General features: G+C 41.8%; 3 protein-coding genes across 3 annotated transcripts; 2 read left to right on the top strand and 1 right to left on the bottom strand.

Annotated features, from left to right (window-relative positions):
* Positions 1 to 4,792: 4,792 nt before the first annotated feature.
* On the bottom strand, positions 4,793 to 8,844 carry LOC134321572 (proton channel OTOP3-like). Its single transcript, XM_063003380.1, has 4 exons — positions 8,555 to 8,844; positions 7,007 to 7,712; positions 5,603 to 5,728; positions 4,793 to 5,140 (listed from the first exon to the last, which is right to left on the bottom strand). Exons 1-4 carry the CDS (start codon positions 8,842 to 8,844, stop codon positions 4,970 to 4,972), a joined length of 1,293 nt encoding a protein of 430 aa, XP_062859450.1. The 3' UTR covers positions 4,793 to 4,969.
* A 2,167-nt stretch (positions 8,845 to 11,011) lies between these two features.
* Positions 11,012 to 14,913, top strand: ush1gb (Usher syndrome 1Gb (autosomal recessive)). Its single transcript, XM_063003504.1, has 4 exons — positions 11,012 to 11,175; positions 12,684 to 13,134; positions 13,532 to 14,071; positions 14,635 to 14,913. The coding sequence occupies exons 1-4, from the start codon at positions 11,012 to 11,014 to the stop codon at positions 14,911 to 14,913; spliced, it is 1,434 nt and encodes a 477-aa protein (XP_062859574.1).
* A 1,471-nt stretch (positions 14,914 to 16,384) lies between these two features.
* Positions 16,385 to 22,897, top strand: fads6 (fatty acid desaturase 6). The gene is made up of 6 exons (XM_063002734.1): positions 16,385 to 16,743; positions 18,121 to 18,287; positions 19,533 to 19,713; positions 19,829 to 20,013; positions 21,313 to 21,492; positions 21,985 to 22,897. The coding sequence occupies exons 1-6, from the start codon at positions 16,503 to 16,505 to the stop codon at positions 22,132 to 22,134; spliced, it is 1,104 nt and encodes a 367-aa protein (XP_062858804.1). The 5' UTR covers positions 16,385 to 16,502; the 3' UTR covers positions 22,135 to 22,897.
* The last annotated feature ends 919 nt before the right edge of the window (positions 22,898 to 23,816 follow it).

The raw sequence follows: 23,816 nt of genomic DNA, 5'->3' as shown, positions 1-23,816 counted from the left end.
TATTGAAAATGACATTTTATTAATTAATCTGAAGTTAATTTAGTTATTGCTATTTCTTTAGTTGTGTGCTGACCAAAAACAATATAGAAGACTTATACTGTGGTTGTCATATTCCCTTCAGGTATGTTCATGTGTTTTGTTGTACTTTATTGTGTTTAAAATATATATTTTGTGGATCTGTGCGAGGGCAGCTGTAGCCTAGTGGTTAAGGTATTGGACTAGTAATCAAAAGGAAAGGTTGCCGGTTCAAGCCTCACCTCTGCCAGGTTGCATCTGTTGGGCCCTTGAGCAAGGCCCTTAACCCTCAATTGCTAAAACAGTATACTGTCACAACTGTAAGTCGCTTTGGATAAAAGCGTCTGCTAAATGCTGAAAATGTAAATGTAATGCTAATTAGTTTGTACCATGCCATGCAGTCGGTATTTTTCCATGTTCGCCATGTTCTCATGTATTCACTATATTCTTTTAAATTTATTTTTTATTTAAAATAAGGGTGATGTAGCTGCACACTTTTAATGTATGGTTATTTTTTAATTAATGTTGTAAAATTTATCAGTAGGATGTAGAGGCAGTAGTTTGACTGTGCTCCTGAGTTGTGTGCTGACTGAAAACAGTATAGAAGACTTTTACTCTGGTTGTCATATTCCCTTCAGATGATAATAAAACTGCATCATCTCAGTCTGGTGTCTGTCGTGATTAAAGCAGAGGAAAAAAAACACAACGCAAGAGTCACATTTGGAACACAGTGGTGAGCCATGACCTCCCCCCCCCCACGTTTTGGTACAGACTGAGTGTTTGGTCAGTCCTTGGTCCCAACTTTGTTGCAGTCATCAAATTCTAAATGTTCTTTTGTCAACAAATTACAGTAAAGTTGTCTGTTTTATCACCGCTTTATCCTTCAGGGTCATGGTGGGTACATTCTGGGTGAAAGGCAGGAAACACCCTGGAGACGTCACCAGTCTATCACAAGTGAACCTGAGTGCATGTCTTTGTACTGTGGGAGGAAACTGGAGCACCCAGAAGAAACCCTCACAGACACGGGGAAATGACCTGATGCTGGTTTTATTTAAAAAAAAAAAAAAAAAACATCTTTAACTATAATGACTGACTGGTAGGGTGAGTTTCAGCTTCACACAATCTGGTTTGGGCTTTAATTGTGTTATAGCTGTTTGTGTATACAGTGAGGTTATAAAGACATGGTCTGGTGTTGAGGAACTTCAGTGGTCTGCACAGAACCTTGATCTCAACATCAATATAAACCTTTGGGAGGAATTGGAATGTTGATTGCGAGTCAGACTTTCTCCCTAATACTATAAATAACCCTTATATATAATATAGAGTCTTTAGCTCTAGTAGAACTTTCTTTTACTAATACTGTGTTCAGGTGTATCAGTGGTCGATAGTTTCTTTCTCACTAAGTGAATCAGGTGTTTGTTGTCTTTTATCTAACAGTTTTATTCAGTGTTTAATTGAACAAGTTGACTCGTAAATAAGAAATAACAACATTAAACAAAGGCAAAGATGCTGAGCTCGAATATATTTAGTCATATAAATCCTAACTAATCTGTCCTATTAACCAGCAGGAGAAACATCATGTTGATCCACCGTCCAGTTTATTACACAACAATTTATTACTCAAGTCATTTCTGACATTTCTGAGTCTAAAACTTAATACTGTAGCTTTACAGAAAGCTTCACACAGCACAACACCATCACATTATAGATTATTATCATACAGACTAGATTTAAAACAATAAGAAAATAAAAGATCTTATTAGATACAGAAAAGTAAATAAATCTCACACAGAAAATGAATTTACCCTGGATTCATAAACTGACAGATTAGATATCAAACACAAAGAACTTTATTTTAGATGGAACTTCTCTCCCCTGAGCTTTAATATTCATCATCAGAATCTTCACCGAAACCTCTTATATTCACTGTACGAGACTGACTGAAACTGATGGGAAAAGAAATCAGCAATAAATAGTTTAAAAACAAACAATACAAACTAAATCTAACATGTTTTAATATGTATTTTTAGAAGATTGTATAGAATGCAAAACTTCTAGATGTTATAGTTTTTAACATTTCTGAAACATAATGTTATACTTTATTATTAATTTATTTTCTCTAACTGCTTCATTCTGATCCAAGAACCGTTGATTGTTGGGCAGAATTACATCTTTTATTAAAAATGAGTATTCCTATGATTAAAAATACATTGGACTTTCTCAGATATGATTCAGCCATAAGAGAGAAAGAGAGAAATCACTTACTCCACAGCCTTCATTCTCCCATCCGAATCCATCACATATGAGCGTTTACTGTACTTCGCTTGGAACTGCAGAAAGAAAAAAAGAAAAAAACGATTTACTGCATAGTAACAACATGAGGTAAACATTCACATCATGTAAAAACATAAAAACACCACATATGAGCCCTTCAGACTCTTTAGCCAATCGTATTGGGTTACTGAGCATAAAAGAGCTACAAAATGTAAAGATTTAAAAGTGTAAAACACTACAAAACTCATTGCTCTCTATAAATGCACCTATCGTATTACTTACACTCATGCAGACAGGGTTCATCCTCTTAATATTCACTTCATTTACCTTTTAACCACAAAATTCTACCTTATGCACCTATAAATAATTAAAAGGAGAAATCACCTGTTCCCGTATTGTATCAGCTTCCCTCGCCATCAGAGAAAGATCTCCAAACATTTGGTGTCCAAGTGGCATAAGCTGGCCGCTCTGACTTCCATAAGAACTTTGGGAACCTTGAGAACTTAGAGAACCATGGGAACCGCACTTGCTTCTACATCCATGCTGGCCATGAGAACTGCAACTGCTTCGGCATCCACGCTGGCCGTGAGAACTGCAACCGCTTTGGCATCCACGCTGGCCATGAGAACCGCAACCGCTTTGGCATCCACGCTGGCCATGAGAACCGCAACCGCTTTGGCATCCACGCTGGCCATGAGAACCGCAACCGCTTTGGCATCCGTGCTGCCTTTGCGAACCGCGCTGGCTTCGGCATCCATGTGAATTGCACTGGCATCCTTGCGGCATATAATCCTTGCCGCACCCAACAAACTGTTGTATAAAACAAGCGATGTGCTGCCAACATTGTGTCAACAGCTTGGGGAAGGTCCTTTACTGTTCCAGCACGACTGTGCTGTTTGTGTGTACAGTGAGGTTATAAAGACATGGTCATGTGTGGAGGAACTTCAGTGGTCTGCACAGAACCTTGATTCCTAAATCAATAAAGCATTTGGGAGGAATTGGAATGTTGATTGTGAGTCAGACTTTCTCACTAATACTGTTAATAACCCTGACACTATTAAGAAGCAGGGTGGAGACCTCAGTGCCATCAGTGAAAGCAGTTGCTCTTATATTGTGTGAGGACATTGTTTTCCAAACATCCAAAATCAGCACCCTAAAGCTGGTCTGACATTTGATGCCCATGAAAATGCAAAACTTGCTCGACTTTGAACAGTGTAACCCACGTTCAAGCAAATTTAATTAAATTCATAGCGGACCTGTTCTTTTTTGTTTGGTGGTTTGGCTCTCAGTGCCGGTCCCAAGTCAGGATAGATAGGAGGGTTGTATTATACATATATAACATAATCTGTATGTCATTTTTTAATAATGCAATGTGCAATTTCGTTTTAGACAACAGTGGATCTGGCTGCAAGGCTACAATAATGTAGTAGTTAATGTACTGGACTAGTAATCAGAAGGTTGCTGGTTTAAGCCCCACCACTGCCACTGTTGTATTCAGTCAGTACTGGCTTAAATTTCAAATAAATCTTAAATAATTAAAATCAAAGAGAATCAAAACAGTTGTAGTTGAAAACAGGGCTTAAAAGTGTGCACAAGGAAATAGCAAAAGTTCCCAGAACCAGTTCATTCCTAAAGTTAAATAGCTGTGGCATGTGAGACCTGGTGTTTATAAAGAATTTAAAGAACTGTGTGTTTTCATGTCACATGTTTTGTGGTGTCTCTGAACTGGTTATTTCAGGTCATAGTCACCCACAGCATAGCAGTCAACATTAAGATGCGTTAAGACAGTCAGTAAAATGCAAATAAAAACAGAAAGCAGTGATTTAATTGAAAGCAGCATGAAGACGAGTAGTTAAATGTTTTACTTTATCATTTTTCTAAATATACTCTGATATGTAATTTAATACCTTCAACACATTCCAAGAAAGTTGAGACAGGAGCAATAAAAAATCATCTCATGATGTAAAGCATCTTCTTGTAAGTTTTTACAGGTGATTCGATCATAACTGGATATAAAAGGAGCATTAATAAAAAGGCTCAGTTGTTTACAAGCAAGAGTGTGTCCATGTCTGGGACTTGCTATCAGTCGCTAGACTGGCCTGCCTGCATTCCAGACCTGTCCCCCATTAACAACACACATCATTAAAAAAACAAAGCAGTTCATAAATAAAATATTAAACAAGCTTTTTTATATATAATCACTACGTATCCACACGATACACAGTTCACAGAGATATATATAAAGGGCCTTCCCTAAACTTGCCACAAAACTATATGCATATAATGTATATAATTGGTTTTATACACATCTAAGCAAACTGAAATGCATGGACCTAATAATTAGAAAAGGTGTCCCAATACTTTTATTACTGTGGAATGAAATGTGTCTGTTACAGATCTGTTTCAGGAATCTGTTCTGGTTTAATGAAGGACAAAACAAACTACTGTAGGATAAAATGAAATAAAATTATATTAAATTAAAGAATGAATTGTGGTCATGAAATGCACAAGAGCAGAGCTGAAGATCGATGATTGGTGGAACGTTCTTCTGTTTCTCCACTGCAGTTTCAAAAACTGTACAATTGATGCCAACCCACACTGGCACTGTGTGGCGGCCTAACACCTTACCACAACACCTGCTGTTTTTCCCTTCTGTGTGTGTGTGTGTGTGTGTGTGTGTTCATGCTGAGATGAGCAGTTCCATCAAAGCTCCAACCGAGTGCATCCTGTAGAAGACGATGAGCGGCTGGCCCAGATTTACCAACACGAACCACACAGAGAACCCGAAAAACCTCTTCCCCACTCCGATCTCGAACTGAGGGTGAGCTCCAAATGCTGGTATAATCCACAACTACACACACACACACACAAGGAGAACTGAGCCACTTGACAGAACAAATATTTGTACAGTTGTGTGAAAAAGTAATTGCACCCTTTTTTGGAACTGATTTTATATTAGATCTAATTCACTAGCACACCAGCGTCAACCACGTCCACAAAAACGTCACTGTTACTGCTTGACTTTGATGGAAAGGTTTGAGATAAGAGCAGTTTATAATCTTCAGAGTATCTAAACACGCCTGACTGTCGTCATTTTGCCCAACTGGGATTGGTTAACCGGTTGATAAGGTAACCAGGTGGGCTGTTGGTTTATGTCGGGGTAATTTGGGTTTTGGAAACCTTTGTTCTTTTAATAAATAACATGCAAAAATACTTTTTAACAGCCCTTAATATGTAACTAAATGTAATTCTACAATCTTTGTGGGCTCCTACATGTCTGGACACTATCATTGCACTCCAGATTTGTTCTTACCATGATGTTGGAAAGGATGAGGAAGGAGCAGATCTCCTGGATCAGTCTCTTACTCCAGCTCTGAGCTTCATTCTTCTTCTGTAGGGACGTTTGTCCTCCTTCCTCGTCCACACCACTCCTCCCCTCCTGCTCCAAAAATGCAAATTACTAAGCCTGAGGACGTCAAGATGCACCAAAGCCAAATTTATTTAGAATTTTATTATTAGCATGGTTTTGTGTATGCGAACACTGGTCGGTGAAAAGAAGCGGCAGATTGGACATGAGTCAGAGTGATGCGGCTGTCCTTGATCAGATCAGGGGTTGTGCAAGCAGGATCAGATTCACAATCAGGAATTATAAACCAAGTTTTTATAAACAAATTCTAAATAAGTTTTAATTAAAAATATGTGTGTCAGTACTTGTGAAGGGGACAGTGTACAGGTGTACAGTGCAATCATTTGTCATTATTTCTTTTGCAATCCCAGCTTGTTTCTGAGCACAGGGTCAAGTCTATAGGACTCTATAGGATTTTTTTTCTTTAATTTGCATATGAATATGTTACTGAGTGCCGATAAAAGTAAGAATCACTATTTTTTGGACAGATAAGACATGACGTGTGGAGCAACCAGACATGAACTGATTCTTGGGTGAAGATTTTAACATCACCGCTAGAGGGCGCCAACGTGCAACTACAATCTCTCCCGGTCTTCTTAGCATTATAAACCAGTGCTAGCTTTATAAAACTACAATACAACTAAATAAATGCATTTTATTTTGTTTTAAGTGACTTTTAGATGTAAATGTGACTTGCAAGGATATTATAGGATATTATATATAATACATCCATTATATGTCCTATAATATGTGGACACCCATATAATTATTAAGTTCAGGTGTTTTATTTACACCCATTGCTAACAGGCATATAAAATCAATTATACACTACCAGTTTTGTTTAGTAGTTTGGGTAAAGCGCCTTTCTGTTCCAACATGACTGTGCCAAGGTGTAAACTGTTCACTATCATGTTATTTCATCTACAGTCTCCTGATCTAAACCCAGTTTAGCACTTATGGAGCCACTTGAACATGGGCAAAATTGAGCATTTAGAGAGACATCACAAGATGATCCTTGAAGTATTGTGAGATGATGCTGGAAGAATGTGGATCCTCAGAAAAAAAACACTGCAAAATGCAAGACAGAAGTATTTTTTACTGGTGGTCTTAGACTTTCGTCCCCCACTGCATGAAGAACTGTAGTCTCACGTTATCAATAACGCCTGTAAACATGCATATTCATGTCATTTTTCATTAGGACACTCATTAGAAGCAGAAGACATGAATATACATCCAGATGTTCCTAATGAACTGGTCATTAAGGTGCGTGTGTGTAAACGTTTGATTTCAAAAGTGTGAAGTGAAATTTACCTGTAAGGTGACGTCCATCGTGGTGTTTTCTGGCCCCGTCCTGTTCCGTGTATGTGAGTGTGTGTGCGAGTGCAGTCCTTGGATGATGAAGATGTTCTGCAGTACCAGTTCCAGCAAACTGAGCAGAGAATATGACAGGTCTAAACCTCCCATAATTCCTTCTGCTCCGAGGTTGATGGCAGCCACCAGAGAGAAATACGAGAGCGAGAGTTGCCCGATTCCGGCACCCAGCAGCAGCAGGACGTCCAGGCTGCGTGTCGGGTTCTTGGCTCTGCTCTCTTTACTTTTATGTCTTTTACCCTCTTCATGCTGCCCCCTTGATTTGTTTTTCTTGTGGCAGTACACCAGCGTTCCAGCCAGTGAGCACACGGCCATGACGGGCATCACACAAACATGAAACCCATAAAACATCAAAAAAGCGTCTAAACGGCCAAACTCCTGCCCCACCCACACCTGGTACAGAACAAACATGACCACCCCGGAAATCAGCACCAATGTGCCCAGAACAGGACCAATCAGAACGCCGCCGGACCACACAATCCGCAAGGTGATCTTCTGGGCGTGGCCGGATTGGGACCCGACTATGTGACGTCCTATGTTCTTCCACATGATGTACAGCATGCATCCGGCCATCAGGTTGAACTCCATGTTGAACGGGTACATGACCTCGTAGCCTTTGCGTAGAACCATGCACGTCGGCAGCCCGCTGCAATGGCATCGCGTCACATTGTCACTCTGCTCCTCTAAAAATAAATAAATAAAAAATATTATATTTTGCATTTTCTATGCTGCCTATTTACATACAAATCACTTCTAATATATGAGGTTGCCAGGTTTTTCCTGAGTAAAGATTTTCCATAAACCATCTAATCTAGCGCTGATCAAAACCCGACCATACACTTGTTGGACATCTCATTCCAAAACCATAAATATTGAGTTATCAGTCCCACCTCCCCTTAGCAATATATTAGCCTTCAGTTATCTGCATAGCCTTTCCAGAGGATTTTGTGCTGTGTCTGTAGAAACCTGTGCCCATTCAGTCAAAGTAAAGCATTAATGTTGGATCTGGTATTTGTCTATTGTTTGGGTCTATTGGCTTCTTAATGGTTTGTTCATTATCCCTTTAATTGCTTCCATTACTTGTTACCATACAAAACTAAGGTTAAAATCTATTTCTGATCTCATGTATCATCTGGAACTCTTCTTGTTTTTGTTCTGTACAGATGTTCTTGTAGTTCTTGTAGTACTGACCTTGTCCTTTCTTAGGGCTCTCTGGAATTCACTATGCAGTTCCCTTAAAAGATCTCCAGCCTACCACTGGCCATTTAATCTGGTTCTCTGCCAATTATATCTAAACATCTCACATCACAAAGATAGAAGAGAACGCCTTTAATTGTCATATATACATATACAGATGTACAGTACAACAAAAATCTTTCCTCGCATATCCCAGCTTGTTTGGAAGTCGGCGCCCTTAGTGTCTTGCTCAGGGGCCCAATAGTGGTTCCTCTCAGTTGATTGCCCAAAGCCTACCCACTAGGCTATTACCAGAAGAGTTGCAAGTTTGGAGTCTCTTTCACAATCAAAAACAGAAACAGAGCAGGTTCGTGGTGGTGAAGAGGACGGAAGGCGTCCCCGGCCACCAGGGTGCTTCCGAGCAGCACCACGTTTATCCCTACCAGTCCTGAAATGAGCTTGCGCTCGGTGGGAACCCGCAGCAATGCCGAGTCCAAGTCTGCGTCCGCACCGTCTACCTGATCCGAGTCTTCATCCAAGTCTTTAGAGTGTTTTGTTTCTTCCAGCTCCAGGCATTCGTTTTGGTTCATTTCAGCCTGCATGCCTCGATCCTTCGTCCTGATGTACCTCCGGCTCTCTGGCTTCTCCCTGTAGTTTATAGGAAAGGTCGTGGAGGTAAAATATTTTAGTGGAAGTGTGTGAGTACAAGGTGACTCACCTAGATTATATTCTGTAGTCAGAGATTGGGCGTGTCTGACTGCCGAAAATGGGACAGGTAAATATTCCAACTGCTCCAACAATACATCAGCTTTATCGGATCTCTGGCATGTGAAGGCTAATGCCAAAGGGAAAGATGAAATAAAGGGAAGAAAAGTGAGTGTAAGGTAAGCACAAATTTCTACAGATGTACTTGCCTTGTGTCTTGTCTTGTGAGAAGCCTTCTCAGAAGAGTGGCTGTTGTTATAACTGAAAAGATCACATACAGGTCACTCTGTTTTAATACCACTTGCTTTAGAAACGGGATGTCCGACAAGCTCACAGTCAGGTGTCCACATACTTTTGGTCATATAGTGTCTGAAAAATGGTGCTGAGTGGTGCTGTAGTCGTACAGTCAGCAGTCTCAATGACAAGTCCAGACAGAAGCAGAAGCGCACACATTAACTCCCACATGGTCATTAATTCTGTTAACGCTACAGCGCACCACACCAAACACTCATCTTATCAAAAAGTCAATGTTTAAAGTCCCTCCAAATCCTGCACCGTTCTTCCTTTTGTTACTTTCCGTATCACTGTAACACTCGCCTTCATCAACAAACTGTCAGAGTTCCAATAACAGAATTTCCCTTTCAAATCAGATCATAAAAGCCGTGAATCTTCTTGCAAGTGGTTAGACTGGTTTTCCAGCACCCAACTAGATTTGAGTAAATGAGGTCAAAATTTCCAGTAAACAAAATAAATAAATAAATAAATAATAAATAAATCATTTTTTATTAATTTATTTATGCATTTTCTCCATTTTTCTCCTAATTTATTCACCCATATTGTGGTGGATTTGTGCATGAGGCCATCTCACACATGGAGAGTCACGCACTCATCTCCACGCTCTCCAGGCCGGCGCCCAGTCGACCAGCAGCAAAGCTGAGACTCAAACTCAGACTGAGTTGAGAGTTTAGAATCTCGGCACTGGACGCCCCCAATTCATTTATTATAACTAAAACTAAGTTCAATGTTACATCCAACCAGCACGGCTACACCGGCCGTCTCACTCCGTCTGTATTCTCCAACCAGACAGTAGGAGTCACTGTTCCTTCTCAGCCTATTGTGTCTGCTGAGTGTTTACATTGGACTTATCTTGTAACCACTGACATTTTGCAGACCATACTGTGTTGTGGATTTGATTTTGAATAGTTTTTCCATTAACATTACATCAGTCTACATTCAATTATCCAGAAAACATCTTAAGATGTAATTGAAATCTCTTCTTCACCAAAATATTCAGACCCTTCGTTCAATACTTTGTTGAAGCCCCTTTTGGTGGTAATTACAGCCGCAAGTCTTCTTAAACACATCCAGATACATCCCGTTGTGCATGTCAGAAAGCAGGAACTACCACCCTCAGGTCTCTCCACAGATGTTCAATAGTTTAATAGACATGGCTTGGTGTTTGGACGTAGTTTGGAAAGGCAAACATGGGCCTCCAACTTACACTGCATCAGGACAATCACTTGAGTCCAATTGAGTTTTAAACACATCTCAAGGATTATTAAAGCTAGCAGGATGCACCTGACTACAATTTGGAGTCCCACAGTAAAGGGTCTGAATACTTTTGTAAACAAGTGAGTTTTTTATTTTTATTTTATCCTTCAATATTAAGATGTTTTCACTTTGTTATTCTGGGTTATTAAGTGGAAATTGGTGATAAAAATGGCAATTAATTCATTTAAAATTAAAAATTCATTATTCATTTAAAATTAAATCCTCAACACAATAAATTGTGCAAAGAATCGAGGGGTCCGAATACTTTCTGAATCCACTCTAGTGTCCACTGGTGTCCGTGTATTCAGACCCTGCTGGGTGATATTGTGGTGTGTTCGAAGCTATTTGGGATTCAGCCAGTAATGCACCTCAGATTTATGGCTCCAGCGTCCTCGTCCTCCCATCGCGACGCCCCTCACACCACCCCCATCTATACCTATTTTTCCCCAGAGAGGAACCGCCAACATTTCACCTCTTATCTTCTTCTGTGCATCGACTCCCGCTCCTGCAGAGATGAACGATAAATATCACAGAGCGGCGAGAGACGGGTTCCTGTCCTTACTGAAGGAGGCCAACAGGAAGGAGCTGAACATGCCAGACGAAGACGGTCTGACCCCGGTGCTCTGGGCTGCACATCATGGCAAACTGGAGGCTCTCCGGGTGATGCTGGGACGAGGGTGAGTACAAAATCGACCAACGTCAGGCGGCAAATGCTGAAGTGTTTATATACTACTGTAAGGAACATGCATGACTTGTTCTTCATCTGATTTCTGCAACTGTTCTGTTTCTGTGACTGAATCTTCTGGAAATACAAACAAAATAGACCTAGATGATTAATTCCTTGTTTTGTTTATTTAGTATGTGTCCATATTAATACGACTACTTCAGGTCTCAGAACCAGCTGTACCAGACTGGGCACTGGGTCACATGCGGCCCTTTGTTTGTTTCTGACCGGGCCACATTAGATCAAAGGTAATCAAGCTTTGGAATTAACTGGAATATCTGAAGTGGTACAAATTCCCACAGACATGCTTCAAAGTCTTGTGAGAAACCTTCATAAGAGCAGCTGATTTCAGTTTGTTTAAATGGGATGTCCGACAAGATCATGGTCAGGTGTCCAAATACTTTTGGCCGTATAGTGTGTGTGTGTGTGTGTGTGTGTGTGTGTGTGTAAAGGTCAGTGACAGCTTTATGAGTCAGTATTTATGACTCAATTCTCTGAGAATTAATTTATCCACCCTCTATCCACTTATAATAAAGGTCAAAGTTCATGTTGTGGGCGTGTCCGATTACTCAGGCATCACTCATCCACCGTCTATTCCTTTGAGGATCAAAGAGAAAATGGACACATGACCAAAAGTATGTGGACGCCTAACTATGAGCTCGAAATGCCATTCCGAAACCAGAGGCATGAATTTGAAGTGTTTGCGGGAATTTGTGCCAGTTTAGATGAAAGGACTAGAAAGCCTGGCTCATTATGGACATTCTAATTCATCCCAAATATGTTCAGTGGGGTTGGGGTCAGAGCTCTCTGGTTCCTTCACACCAAACCACGTCTTTATGGACAGTTCATAATAAAAAAAAGACCACTCCACTGTCACTGGGTGCTCATCCATCACAGGAAACACACTCACTTACTCACATTAGAGTTAGAGCAATCAGATCACCTACTGGCATGTTTCTAGAAGTATCTAGAAGAAACCCGGAGGACCCTGAGGGCGTCTCTGCAGGGACACCCGGTCAAGCATAAGCTGTACTGGACAATCCAGCGTGTCTGAGGGAGTAAAGGCTGGATTAGGAGACACCCCCCTTGCTGCTGAAACAGCGACACCTACTGTCAGGTTGATGCAGTGAAGGAACACAGGGAGCCTGGTGCGTTCTTCTGTACGTGGTGACGGTGCGTCCACATACTTTTGACCATAGCAAATAAAAATTGTATGCAAATATTAAAGCATCACCTAAAGGTTTAATAAGATCACATTTGCGCGTCGCCACTCATATTTGGGAGCGAAAAGCCGCGGTGGCACAGCTGGTACAGCGGGTCCTGGGTACGCGGTCAATCATTGCCTCTGGGTACGGTGGTCTGTAAGGAGTTTTGCATCTTCTGGGTTTTCTCTGTGTCCTTTGGTTTGACCAGGTGCATGTGGGTAACTCGATTCTTCTTCTCCCCCCGTCCATCCCTCAGGGGCGACCCGGATAGGTGCGACATTTGGGGGAACACCCCTCTGCACCTAGCCGCAGCGAACGGCCACCTGAACTGCCTGTCCTTCCTCGTCTCGTTCGGCGCCAACGTGTGGTGTTTGGATAACGACTACCACACCCCGCTGGACGCGGCCGCCGTACACGGACACATGGCCTCCGTGCGTTACCTGGACTCCGTGGCCGCCAAGCAGAGCGCCCTCAACCCCAAACTGGTGCGTAAGCTGAAGGAGCGCGCCTTCCACAACGCGGAACAGCGAGCAAAACGCTACGCCGAACTACAGCACCAACACCAGCGGCGCATGGAGAAGCAGTTCCTGAGGGAGACGATGGAGTCCGGAGCGACCGTCTCCAAGAGCTTCTCCAGATACAGGAGCAGCGTGAGACACAAAATCCCACAATTCAGCAGCGTGGAGTCCAGCATCACCTACACGCAGGTAAACGTGTCGTGTGTTTGTGGTTTCGGGGGATTCTTGGTGGGCTTGTCTACATCGGGATGGGCAATTTAGAGTTTTAAAAAATGAATGGGCCAAAAAAAACGGGCGTGGCAGTTGAGCGGGTGTGTGTATCCAAAAGTTGTATAAAGGTCATAGGGTCATTATCATGCCTACTGCAATCACACTAATAAACAAATTTTAACCAGCACATAAACGCAAAATGAACTTGTACGCGAACGCCCCCTAGTGGAGGCTTTATGTTACATCTTGTAAACCACAGTGGGACCAGATTGTGCAGAGAAGAGAGAGAAAGAAGCATTGTTTGTGTTGCCTGGGTCACATAAATGTAATATTTATGTGCATTAAAAAGATTCCGATTGTACATGTACCCCTCTAGGCGATGCTGAACTCGACATCCAAAAGCAGGACAAAGATCCAGAAACATCTGGAGAAGAAGAAGCCAAGTGACAGCACATTTAAGATCTCCGAGGGGGGCCGGAGGAGCGTCCGTTCTCTCTCCGGCCTGCAGATGGGAAACGACGTGATGTTCCTGAAACAGGGAACGTGTTCCGGCCATCGGCAGAGGATCCACGTCAGGAACATGTTCCCTCAGAACCTGAATGATGATGATGCGGACTCAGACGTGGACTCTGTCTCTGATGCAGTGAGCGATCTGGGTCTGTACACCAGCATGTTCTCCAACTCCAGGCGAGACTCTCTGTTCTCCAGGCCTGGTCTGGGGACCATGATCTTCCGCCGGAGTTACACCAACGACGGGCTTTCGGGATTCGATTCGGAAAGCCTGGCCGGCAGCGACACACTGGGGAAGCTGCTGACGACGAATGTTCAATCAAGAGGGCGAGTACGACCCCGTTTACCTAGTTTCGATCAGGAGAGCACCTGCAGCACCGCAGGTCTGCCGGAGGAAAACTCACAGGTACACAAACACACAACCTCACGGCTAGACAGGTTTACTCATGTAGTCAAAAGTATGTGGACACCCCTTCAAAATATCACGTTTTTTTTTGTTTTTTTGGTATTCTGTTTATGCATTTTCTCTTCGTCTTCCACTGCTGGAGACCCCGGTCGCATCCAAAGAGGGCAACTCTGCCTGCCTAGTCCACACCTTTAGTAAATTTGTGTGCAGAGAGCCACGCCCTGATCTCCAGACTCCTCCCCTTCATGTACAGGTGCCTTGGTCTACTAAGCAGGGTCCTTCTGCAGCATTAAGCATCCCACCCACTTTTCGGTCCGTTCTTTTCCCACCCGGCAGACTTAATGGCCAATTTTGTCTGCTGCAGGCCCTGGGGCGCCCAGCCGACCAGTAGCAGTGCTGAGCTCTAATTAATACGTAAAGGCATTTTAGCCACACCCCTTTATACACACCCTTCCCTTCCACGCACTTATAAAGATGCAGACAGTCTAGACGTTGCATTGTGATGTTCTTAGTGTATCATGATTGATAACGATGATGAAGATGATGATGAGCATCTCTTTCAGGATCTGCTGTGTGATGATACGTTCGACTGTGATGATGAAGAGAACCTGCAGTCCTCCTCGTCTCCTCTCGAGGTGTTTTTGGAGTCGCACGGTCTTGGTGAGCTCCACTCTCTGTTCCTAAAGGAACGGATGGACCTGGATGCTCTGGTCCTCTGCTCTGAGGCTGACCTCGCCGTCCTCGACGTTCCGCTCAGTCCTAGAAAGAAGCTGCTGGAGGCCTGCAGCCGGCGTACACACACGCTGCGGCGTTTCAGGGCCATGCTCGATACACACCTCTAGATCCACAGTCTAGGGTCAAAAGTTTACATACACCAGTGTTGGAATGTCAGTGATTTCTTTTTCTGTGACTGAATGATCGAAACGCACATTGATTCATTTCATTGATAGTTTTCTGAAAATCTGATGGATCAAAAATATACATCCAACAGCTGGTGGCTTCTCTAAATACACACGAAAGTGATCATTGCATAATGTGACTGGATTTTCCTTACAATCCTAGGTAGAGACCACTGTTCCATGTACTCGCCACAGTGGCTCTTTCTGATCCACATACCTTATGTCAGATGCCCTTCTTGATGCAACCCTACTGTTTATCCAGGCTTGGGACCGGCACTGAGAGCGCACTGAGAAGTTTACCTCCCATCGGCCAGCCATGCCTCCCCCCTCAGACATAGCCATTTATGCCTATGTAAATGCCAATAACCTGCTGGGATTTGAATCCTAGATAGTGCACTAATGTATTTTACCGCTGCACCACCTGAGCACCCCTTCCATACACTTCATAATTAATTCCTTTAAATCAGCCCTATTTTAGGGGCACAGAGAAGTCATAAACTGTCTATAATTCTAATCAGTAAGCAGAATAACATTATACAACTTTCTACACCATCAAATAAATCATTGAAAATGATTCGAGTATTGAAATGTTTTGAGCTTTTTTGCGCCACCTGGTGGACACTGACAGAATCGAATCACGAAGCCAAGATACAGTTAGACTATATGGTCAAAAGTATGTGGACACAATAGTCCAGATGTTGTAGCCACACCAGTATCCATCCATCTGTAGATCAGCCACCTTGACAGTCTGTGGATGGATGGATGGATGGAAGAAAGAATGAATGGATGGATGGATGAATGGAAGTGTGTAAAACATGACGTTAAATCCTAACAAAATCAAATAATAAACAATTCCCTCTTTTGGGAGGGTCTTTCACAAAGTTTGTTTGTGCCCTTTTAGTCAAAGGAGTCTTTTTTAAGGTCCAAAGTTCAAATTAATTCTGAAAGTAGGGTTCAGTGGGGTTAAGGTCAGGGCTTTAGGCAGCTCCTGCTCTCCAGAATTGTTAAACCATGGCATCATGGACTGTTCTTGGTGCCCAGGTTCACAGTCATGCCTCAATGTTTTAATGTATAAAATGTTTACAATATATAATAATAATATAACTGTTTGCACTGGGTGTGACTGAATAACCCGAACTTGATCACAGTAGTGCACAATTGCTGCATCCCGTCCCAACTTGTCTACAGTGCAGAGGGAAGAGGACGAGGAGCGGCACTGAGGGTTGATGTGAGGACAAAAACACAACCTAGTCTCCTGTCTGCAGCTCCCCTGGGTGTGTAGGTCTTCAGATGTGGGGAAGAAGGAAGAAAGGAAGTGGGAGGAGTGAACGGTGGGAAAGGACGAGAGACAGAGAGAGAGAGAGATGAAGAGAGAGAGAGAGAGAGAGAGAGAGAGAGATCAAATTGCTCAGTCTGAAACTGGATCATGTCTGGCAAACAGTGTAGGCTGAGTGGCTGAAGGACGTCTGCAGTGTGTATGCATGTGAGTGTGTGTGTGTGTGTGAGGGTGTAATCCGGCCGGCATCCGCAGCATGCAGAACGTCCCGGCAGAGTGTCAGGAGAAGCGTCAGACAGGAGGAACAGGCGAGACTGGGCCACGGCCAAGGGAAGCAGGGAATGAAGAAGTTGAGGAGAAGATGAAGGAGGAGAGCGAGATGCTGATGATGGAGCTCAATCGTCTGGTCCAGAAGACGGTGAGGGACAGCAGCTGGTGGGAGAGGCGAGGACTTGACTGCACCATCCTGGCACTGGCTTTCATTAGCCTGCCTGCAGGTAACACACACACACACACCAGTGTAAGGATATACACAGTTCACAACTCAGGACATTTTTGATACAGGAGGAAAAACATCAGTGAATTTGGAGCTGCAGGGCTTCCCTACACAATCTCACTCATTTGTAGACTTTATGGACATTATGGTGCAAATATTCTTCCCTGTTTATGCAGTTAAGCCACAAACTGCATTTTTTTTTTTCATAGAACGTTAATGAACATTGGGATGAAGTCGAGCTCCATCCATGTTCTCCAGTAATTAAATCTTAAACTTCTTCAAAGCTTCAAAAAAGTTCTGGAGCGCTGCCTCATTTAGCTCTTAAAGACGTGGATGGTTTTAATTGAAAGAAGCTTCATCACATGTCCTGAATGTTTGGATGAAATGATGAAGCTACTTCCAGTGGAAAACTTTCCAGTTCTTCCACATTTGAATAAGGTGGCGCTCCAGAACTTCCTTAGAAGCTTCAAAGATGTTTAAGATCCGATGACTGGAGAACATTAACTGAGCTTGACTTCATTCCAATGTTCTACAGGAAAAAATGCAGTTTGTGGCTTAAAACTAATAGATCAGTGATTAGGGTACTAGATTAGTAATCAAAAGGTTGTTGGTTCGAGCACCACCATCACCAAGTTGCCACTGTTGGGCCCCTGAGCAACAGGGGATAAATTATATAGCATCTGCTAAATAGCACCACCAAAGTCCCAAACTGCAGTCCAATAAACAATCTGACAACATAATGATTGCAGAGTTCAAACAGAGCCAGAACTCCGTGTACAGTAACCTCTAGTAACCTCTGTCACTGAACCAGCGAACTCTTGCTAAATCCCAAATTCTTCCTTAATCAACAAAGTGACAGAAAATCCAAAGTTCAGTCGCGGTGCGAGAGCAGAAGACTGCAGTGTTTATTTAAACAGACTAAAAATTCATCAGTGAACTTTACGATGAACCCTGTGTGCTGGGGTGGGGATCACTGTTCACTTGGGTAAACACCATCCGTGATGGGCGGCTCTTGACACCAGACGATTCCTCTTTGAGTTTTGGTTTAAGACTTTCTTTTAACTCCATTTACCCCAATTTTAGTTGATGGTTAACACGTGCTTCCTCCTAGTCATGTGAATCCACTGTCGCTTCTTGAACTGCTGTTTATGCAGCACAACTGGAGGCTCTAACTGCTTCATTCTGGATACATTATACAGTCACAGATGCCCAAAATACTCATCACGTTGCAGGATAGGGGAGGGTGGTGAAGGTGCTTTGTGCCCTCCTAGACTTCCAACCCAAATAGCCATAGCCTTATCAGGAGTCTAACTAATGACCTCACAATGATGTTCCACGGACAAAGTTGTTTGACTGTGTTATTCTGTCTCGTTCTCAGCGTTCCTGCTCCTGTCCTCGTCTCAGGTGGTCTGGTTCCTGTTGGGTTTGTTCCTGATGGGGTTCGCTCATGCGGTGATCACAGTAAAAGGAACTCACCTGGCCAGTCACGGAGCTCTGAGCGAATCAGCGGCGTGGTCCGAGTTCTGGGCCGTCTTCTTCATCGAGGTGACGCGTCCTGCATCCTAGTAGTGTTTCTAATGCATCACTGTATACAACCATTTATTTTAAACCCACAATCAAATACAAAGTGCTGTTTAAAGGCAAATAACTCTTGAGCTGATCAAATCAGTGGTTTTTATTTCTTATTTCACAGCCGAGCCACAACAATCAGCAAAAACTGCTCTCACGGGTCTTACAAATCTATATCTATCTATCTAAAAATAATATAATAATTCTGGAGTGTTAAAGTGTAGATTTAAGTCACCATCCTCATCCTCACTGGGTCCAAAATTCCAATTTAAATGCTATTAAAATCAGTTCTGTTCTGCTGCCGTGTCTTCTGTTATTAATCAATTAATTAAAGTATTTACTTTTATTACAATTGTCATTATTAATAATTATTTTGACCATAAATAATAATAATTCTGTTAATAATATGTTCAAACTTTTTTAATGTTAACTTGGTATTATTATTATTATTATTATTATTATTATTATTATTATTATTATTATTATTGACAAAACCAGGAACAACAAAAATAATAATATTAATAATAGTAATACATTAATCATAAATAGATAAATACTACTACTAATAATAATAACACCAATATAATAATAAATAAATAAATGTTAACTTGTTTTATTATTATTATATTAGGTTTTTTAATGTTATTTTTGTTGCTGCTTCTGTTATTTATGTTCTATTTATTTATTTATTTTATTAGTATTATTTATTTTATTTATAATAGTTATTTTAAACAAAAAAGCATCTTTAATAATTATTTCAGACTATTTTAATGTAAATCTTTTTATAAATATTTTTATTATTTTATTACTGACAAAACTAAAAACAACAATAATATTAATAAATAAAAATAATTTAAAAAAAACTATATATAAATAATAAATACAAATAGAAAGAAAACACCAATAATAATAAATAAATAAACATGAATGGTGTTTTTTTTAATGGGATTTTGCACAAAAGTGATTACACACCCAGTCATTGTTCATTCAGCCATGGCACGACAGGTGCCAGGTCCAGGTGCCCGCCGGGTTCTGTGGGTGTTTTTAATTTAACTCATTCATTGTTTGCATGTGGTTTCATCTTTAGGCCTCCAGTCTCACATTCTTCATGGATCCTTCAGCTCATTTACTGTTGTACTACACACTTCTCCTGTAATTGTGTGTGTGTGTGTGTGTGTGTGTGTGTGTGTGCGTGTGTGTGTGTGTGTGTGTGTGTTGCAGGTGTGTGGTGCCTTCACAGCGAGGGCAGGTATAAAAGCTCATATAAAGATGCATCACGCTCACACTAATGTGATCGGATTGGGAGATTCCAGCACGTGGAAGATCCCATTCTTACCCCGCAGTGTTTACCTGTTCATCGCCCCTCTCGCTGTACCCATCATCACCCCCGTAGTGGCCATGGGTAAGAACACAGTGTGTATGAGACACAGACGTGCTTGGAATTATTTCTGCAACTGTTTTTCTTCTGTGGCTGAATGTTTGGAACACAAACGTGTGTGTGTGTGTGTGTGTTGCAGGCCAGTTGAAGGGACAGCCGGTGTTAACAGCAGTGCGTACAATGGTGTGTGTGTGTACAGGTGTGTGTTCTCAGTACGCGCTCTTACGGTGTGTATCAGGGTTGGAGTTTAGTTCAGCACTGCTGGTCATGCTGCTGAGCAGGGCCATGTTCTCCATCCCTTACATCCACGTCAACATCTTCCAGGTGAGGAACACACACACACACACACACACACACACACATGATTGAGAAATAGCAGGTATGTGCATGTGTATTGGTTCTCTGTTGGTTGCACCTAGGGGGTCTCATAAAGAACGGTTAACACATGAGTCCCTATTCATCTCGGTCAAGGTTTCAGTGGGTCCAGTACCACCTAAAACACTGGGCTGAAAGCAGGAGTATATTTATATGTATCCATTCGGGGGCAGTCTTGGGCTGTAAAGGTGGGATAAAAACTGCAAAACTCCTCACTGAGACTGACCATGTTGCTGTGATTACTGGAGGTCCCATCACAGTACCTACAGTACACGAGTAAACAAAAAACAGCAGGTGGAAAAATGAGAATGAGATCGAACCCCTTATTATCCTGATACAGATGTCGATGCAGGGTGGAAATGAGACCTTACTGGACCTTGAAACCCCCACAGTTCCTGCTGTTCATGGTTTCTACTGAATGCTTTTTGTTCTGACCCGACTCTTGGTGTGAAGGTTCACAGAGGAGGTTTAACCTCGACTCAGAATAGAGGGGAACATTTGTCCGATCTTGTTCTTCCAGGGTGAGAATGAAAGCCGGACTGTGTGTTAATACCGTGTGGTATTTGTCTGAATCTGCGCTGATCCTGAAAACTATTTGTGAAAGTTCAGGGTCGTTGTTGAAGAATTTAGGAGTGTAGGACTGAACCCATGTCCTATGGCAATGGGTCATGAGAAAAAGCCCGTGGGTGGGTCGCGAGGCAAACAAATGGGTGGCAGAGAAACGCCCCTTGTGGAGGCTTTCTGTTACATCTTGTAAACCACAGTGGGACCAGATTGCCACCATTTTCATTAATAAACCATATTTTGTTTTGTGTTTCCTGGATCGTTCCCAGATTGCAAAACACACCACTGTGCGGCCTTTCTTCTCATTTAGATCTGTCCAGTTCCCTATTGCACTCTCATCCTTGCTGCATAAACAACACCCCCACACTAAGGATCACATCCGGCTCCTTCACCACAGGTTCCTGTAGGTTCCTGAAAACCCACACGGACACATGAAGAACATGTAAAACTCACAGACAGTGACAGGGGGTGTTGATCAAACCCAGGACTCCGGGAGTAAAATTTCTGTGCAGCACCTACTCTACCATCGCCATAAAATTCCCAACACTCTGAGTAATCAGTGTCTAAAAATGCTACAATCCCAGTTCCACAAAAGTTGGGACAGTGGGTAAAATATAAAGCAAGCAGTGATGTGTAAAATGTATTTTTCATGTATTTGTATACGGTTTGTCATTTTGTCTGCAGCACATCGGGCTGCCGATGTTTTCTCAGACTCGACGGCCGAAGCGAATCTACCAGATGACCCACGGAGTTCTAAACCTGCCCCGGAACTTCCTGCTGGACTGGACCTTCGGCCACTCGCTCATCAACTGCCATGTGGAGCATCATCTATTCCCCATGCTCTCCGATAACATGTGTCTGAAGGTGCGACCACGCACACACACACACACACACACACACACACACACACACACACAAGCCATAGGTTTACAAACACCTTAGCCCCATCATTCCATTTAATCCCAGTCCACAATCCCACTCTTAGATTGTGGTAGTGTTGAAACTATTTGTTTATTGAGACATACAGTGTTGTATACATGAACTAAATGTGATTTCGTGATTTGAATCTCATCTGTGCTGTTGGCCGGCCGGCCGAACATCTCAGTGGACATGGTAGGTCCAAGTTATTCCTGCCCTGTACCCTGATTTTCCTGGGGAAACTGGACCCGCCACAATCCTGACCATAAATCCATCATGTAATTAAATAAATTAATGATTGAATGATGTGTCCAATACAACTGAGCAATGTATTTATATATTAAATAATTATATGTGTTGCACTTTGGCCCTGTGTGTGTGTGTGTGTGTGTGTGTGTGTGTGTGTGTGTGTGTGTGTGTGTGTGTGTGTGTGCGCAGGTGAAGCCGATAGTCTCTCGGTACCTGAAGCTGAAGTCGTTACCATATCAGGAGGATGGGTACATGTCTCGCCTCCATCTCTTCTTCCATAAATACCAAGAACTGATGGTGTTTGCTCCTCCGATCACAGAGCTGGTGGGGGTGCAGTGATGGAGAACATGCTTTTATTATTCTTCATTTGATTTACAGTCACATGTTCTTCCCAAACTTTACTGAGAGACAGAACACACCACTGCTTCCTCATACACCTCAGTACAGTATGTGTGTGTGTAACAGAATAAATATCATTATAAATATGCAAGCTAGGCTAATTAGCCATCACTGAGCTACAAGCTAATTCATTATGAAAACTGCAGCTTAGCAATAAAAAGGTTTAAACTCTAATCACTTACGTCTCTGCTGCTCCACACTGTGGCATTAAAGAGCAAAGCAATATATGTAAATATTAGCATTTTAGCTTTAGCTTTAGCTTAGCTCTTTGGCTTAAAGCTAGCAAATACACAAAAATGCACAAAGATCCATATACAGTAGATGCACTATGTGGGTATGCAATCACTGATTGTGGCTTTATACATTTTGACAAACCTGGTGCAGCGGCTGCAAGCCTAATACATTATTACAGCATGAGGTTCACTAATGGAAGGGGTACAGGGTCGTGTACAGGGTCGTGTACAGAAGTAAAGTGTGTTTAGCAACAGATAGGTCTCAGTCAGTAATTGAATACCCGCAATGTGCATCTATGTGGTAGGTGCGGCTCATAAAATGGACAGTAAATGTATGTAAAAGAAGGATAAATGTAAATGAGTCTGTATCAGAATGTACAGTTTGAATGTTGTATTAATAGTGATGTCACATTAATTTTCAGTTAAAACACTGCTTACAATCTTTAATAAACATGATGTGTAAAACAAAAGTCCTGGTGTATAAATATGATTTAATAATTCTCTATTTTTTACTTAAAGTCAGCATTTTTAAGCTATGTTTCTATATGAGCTTTGGGGAGTTGTGGTACACTACATTTTTGTCAGTGATTGTAATTAAAGAGGCTCAGAATAAATAAAAAGTACTAGTCGCATGGTGCAAATTTGGAAAAAAATATTAATGATTAAGAAAAAGTGAGCAGAAAATATGCGTCTATGAACCAGATGTGGAGCAAATCTTATTTAAATAAATACAGTGTCCCAAACCATTCACCCTCTTCAGTATTATATCACCCCAGTTCTGCCAGTTACACTGGTTACCTGTCATCACAATCAGATTTATTGGCCAAGTATGTGGATACACATAACTAATTTGTTTCCGGCTGATGGTATCTCTCTAGTATTAATACAGTATACAAGCAATGTATACATTAAACATTAAACACAAAAAATATATACAAACTGTAAGACTATATACAGGGAATATACAGATATGTAAGTTAGCAGCGTGTGGAATATTTACAAAAACAGTAAAGTACACAGCATGTGGGATGAGTACTGCAGTGTATTCAATTGGCAGCAGGTGAATAAATATATATGGTCATATTCAGTTTAAACTCCCCCTGCTAACATACAAATCTCTACATGGTCTAGAATCAGCCAGTGTATTCAGCCAAGCTTATGCACCCTTAGGTGCTCTGATACAGGATGTTTATCTGCTCCAAAATCTAATTCACAGATCTTTCAGCATCATGGCCCCAAAACTATAAAACACATTCGCTCCGTTTATCTATTATTGATGTTTTCCATGTTAATGTCCATGGTTCTGGAATCGGTCATCCAGTAAGCTCATTGTCCACATAATTTTGGCTACATCGAGTATGTAGTCAATTGGATATAGGCTGTAGTAAC

Source organism: Trichomycterus rosablanca, chromosome 10 (genome assembly GCF_030014385.1).
Source record: "Trichomycterus rosablanca isolate fTriRos1 chromosome 10, fTriRos1.hap1, whole genome shotgun sequence".
Classification (NCBI taxonomy): domain Eukaryota; kingdom Metazoa; phylum Chordata; class Actinopteri; order Siluriformes; family Trichomycteridae; genus Trichomycterus; species Trichomycterus rosablanca.
This window is presented reverse-complemented; position numbering and strand designations above follow the sequence as displayed.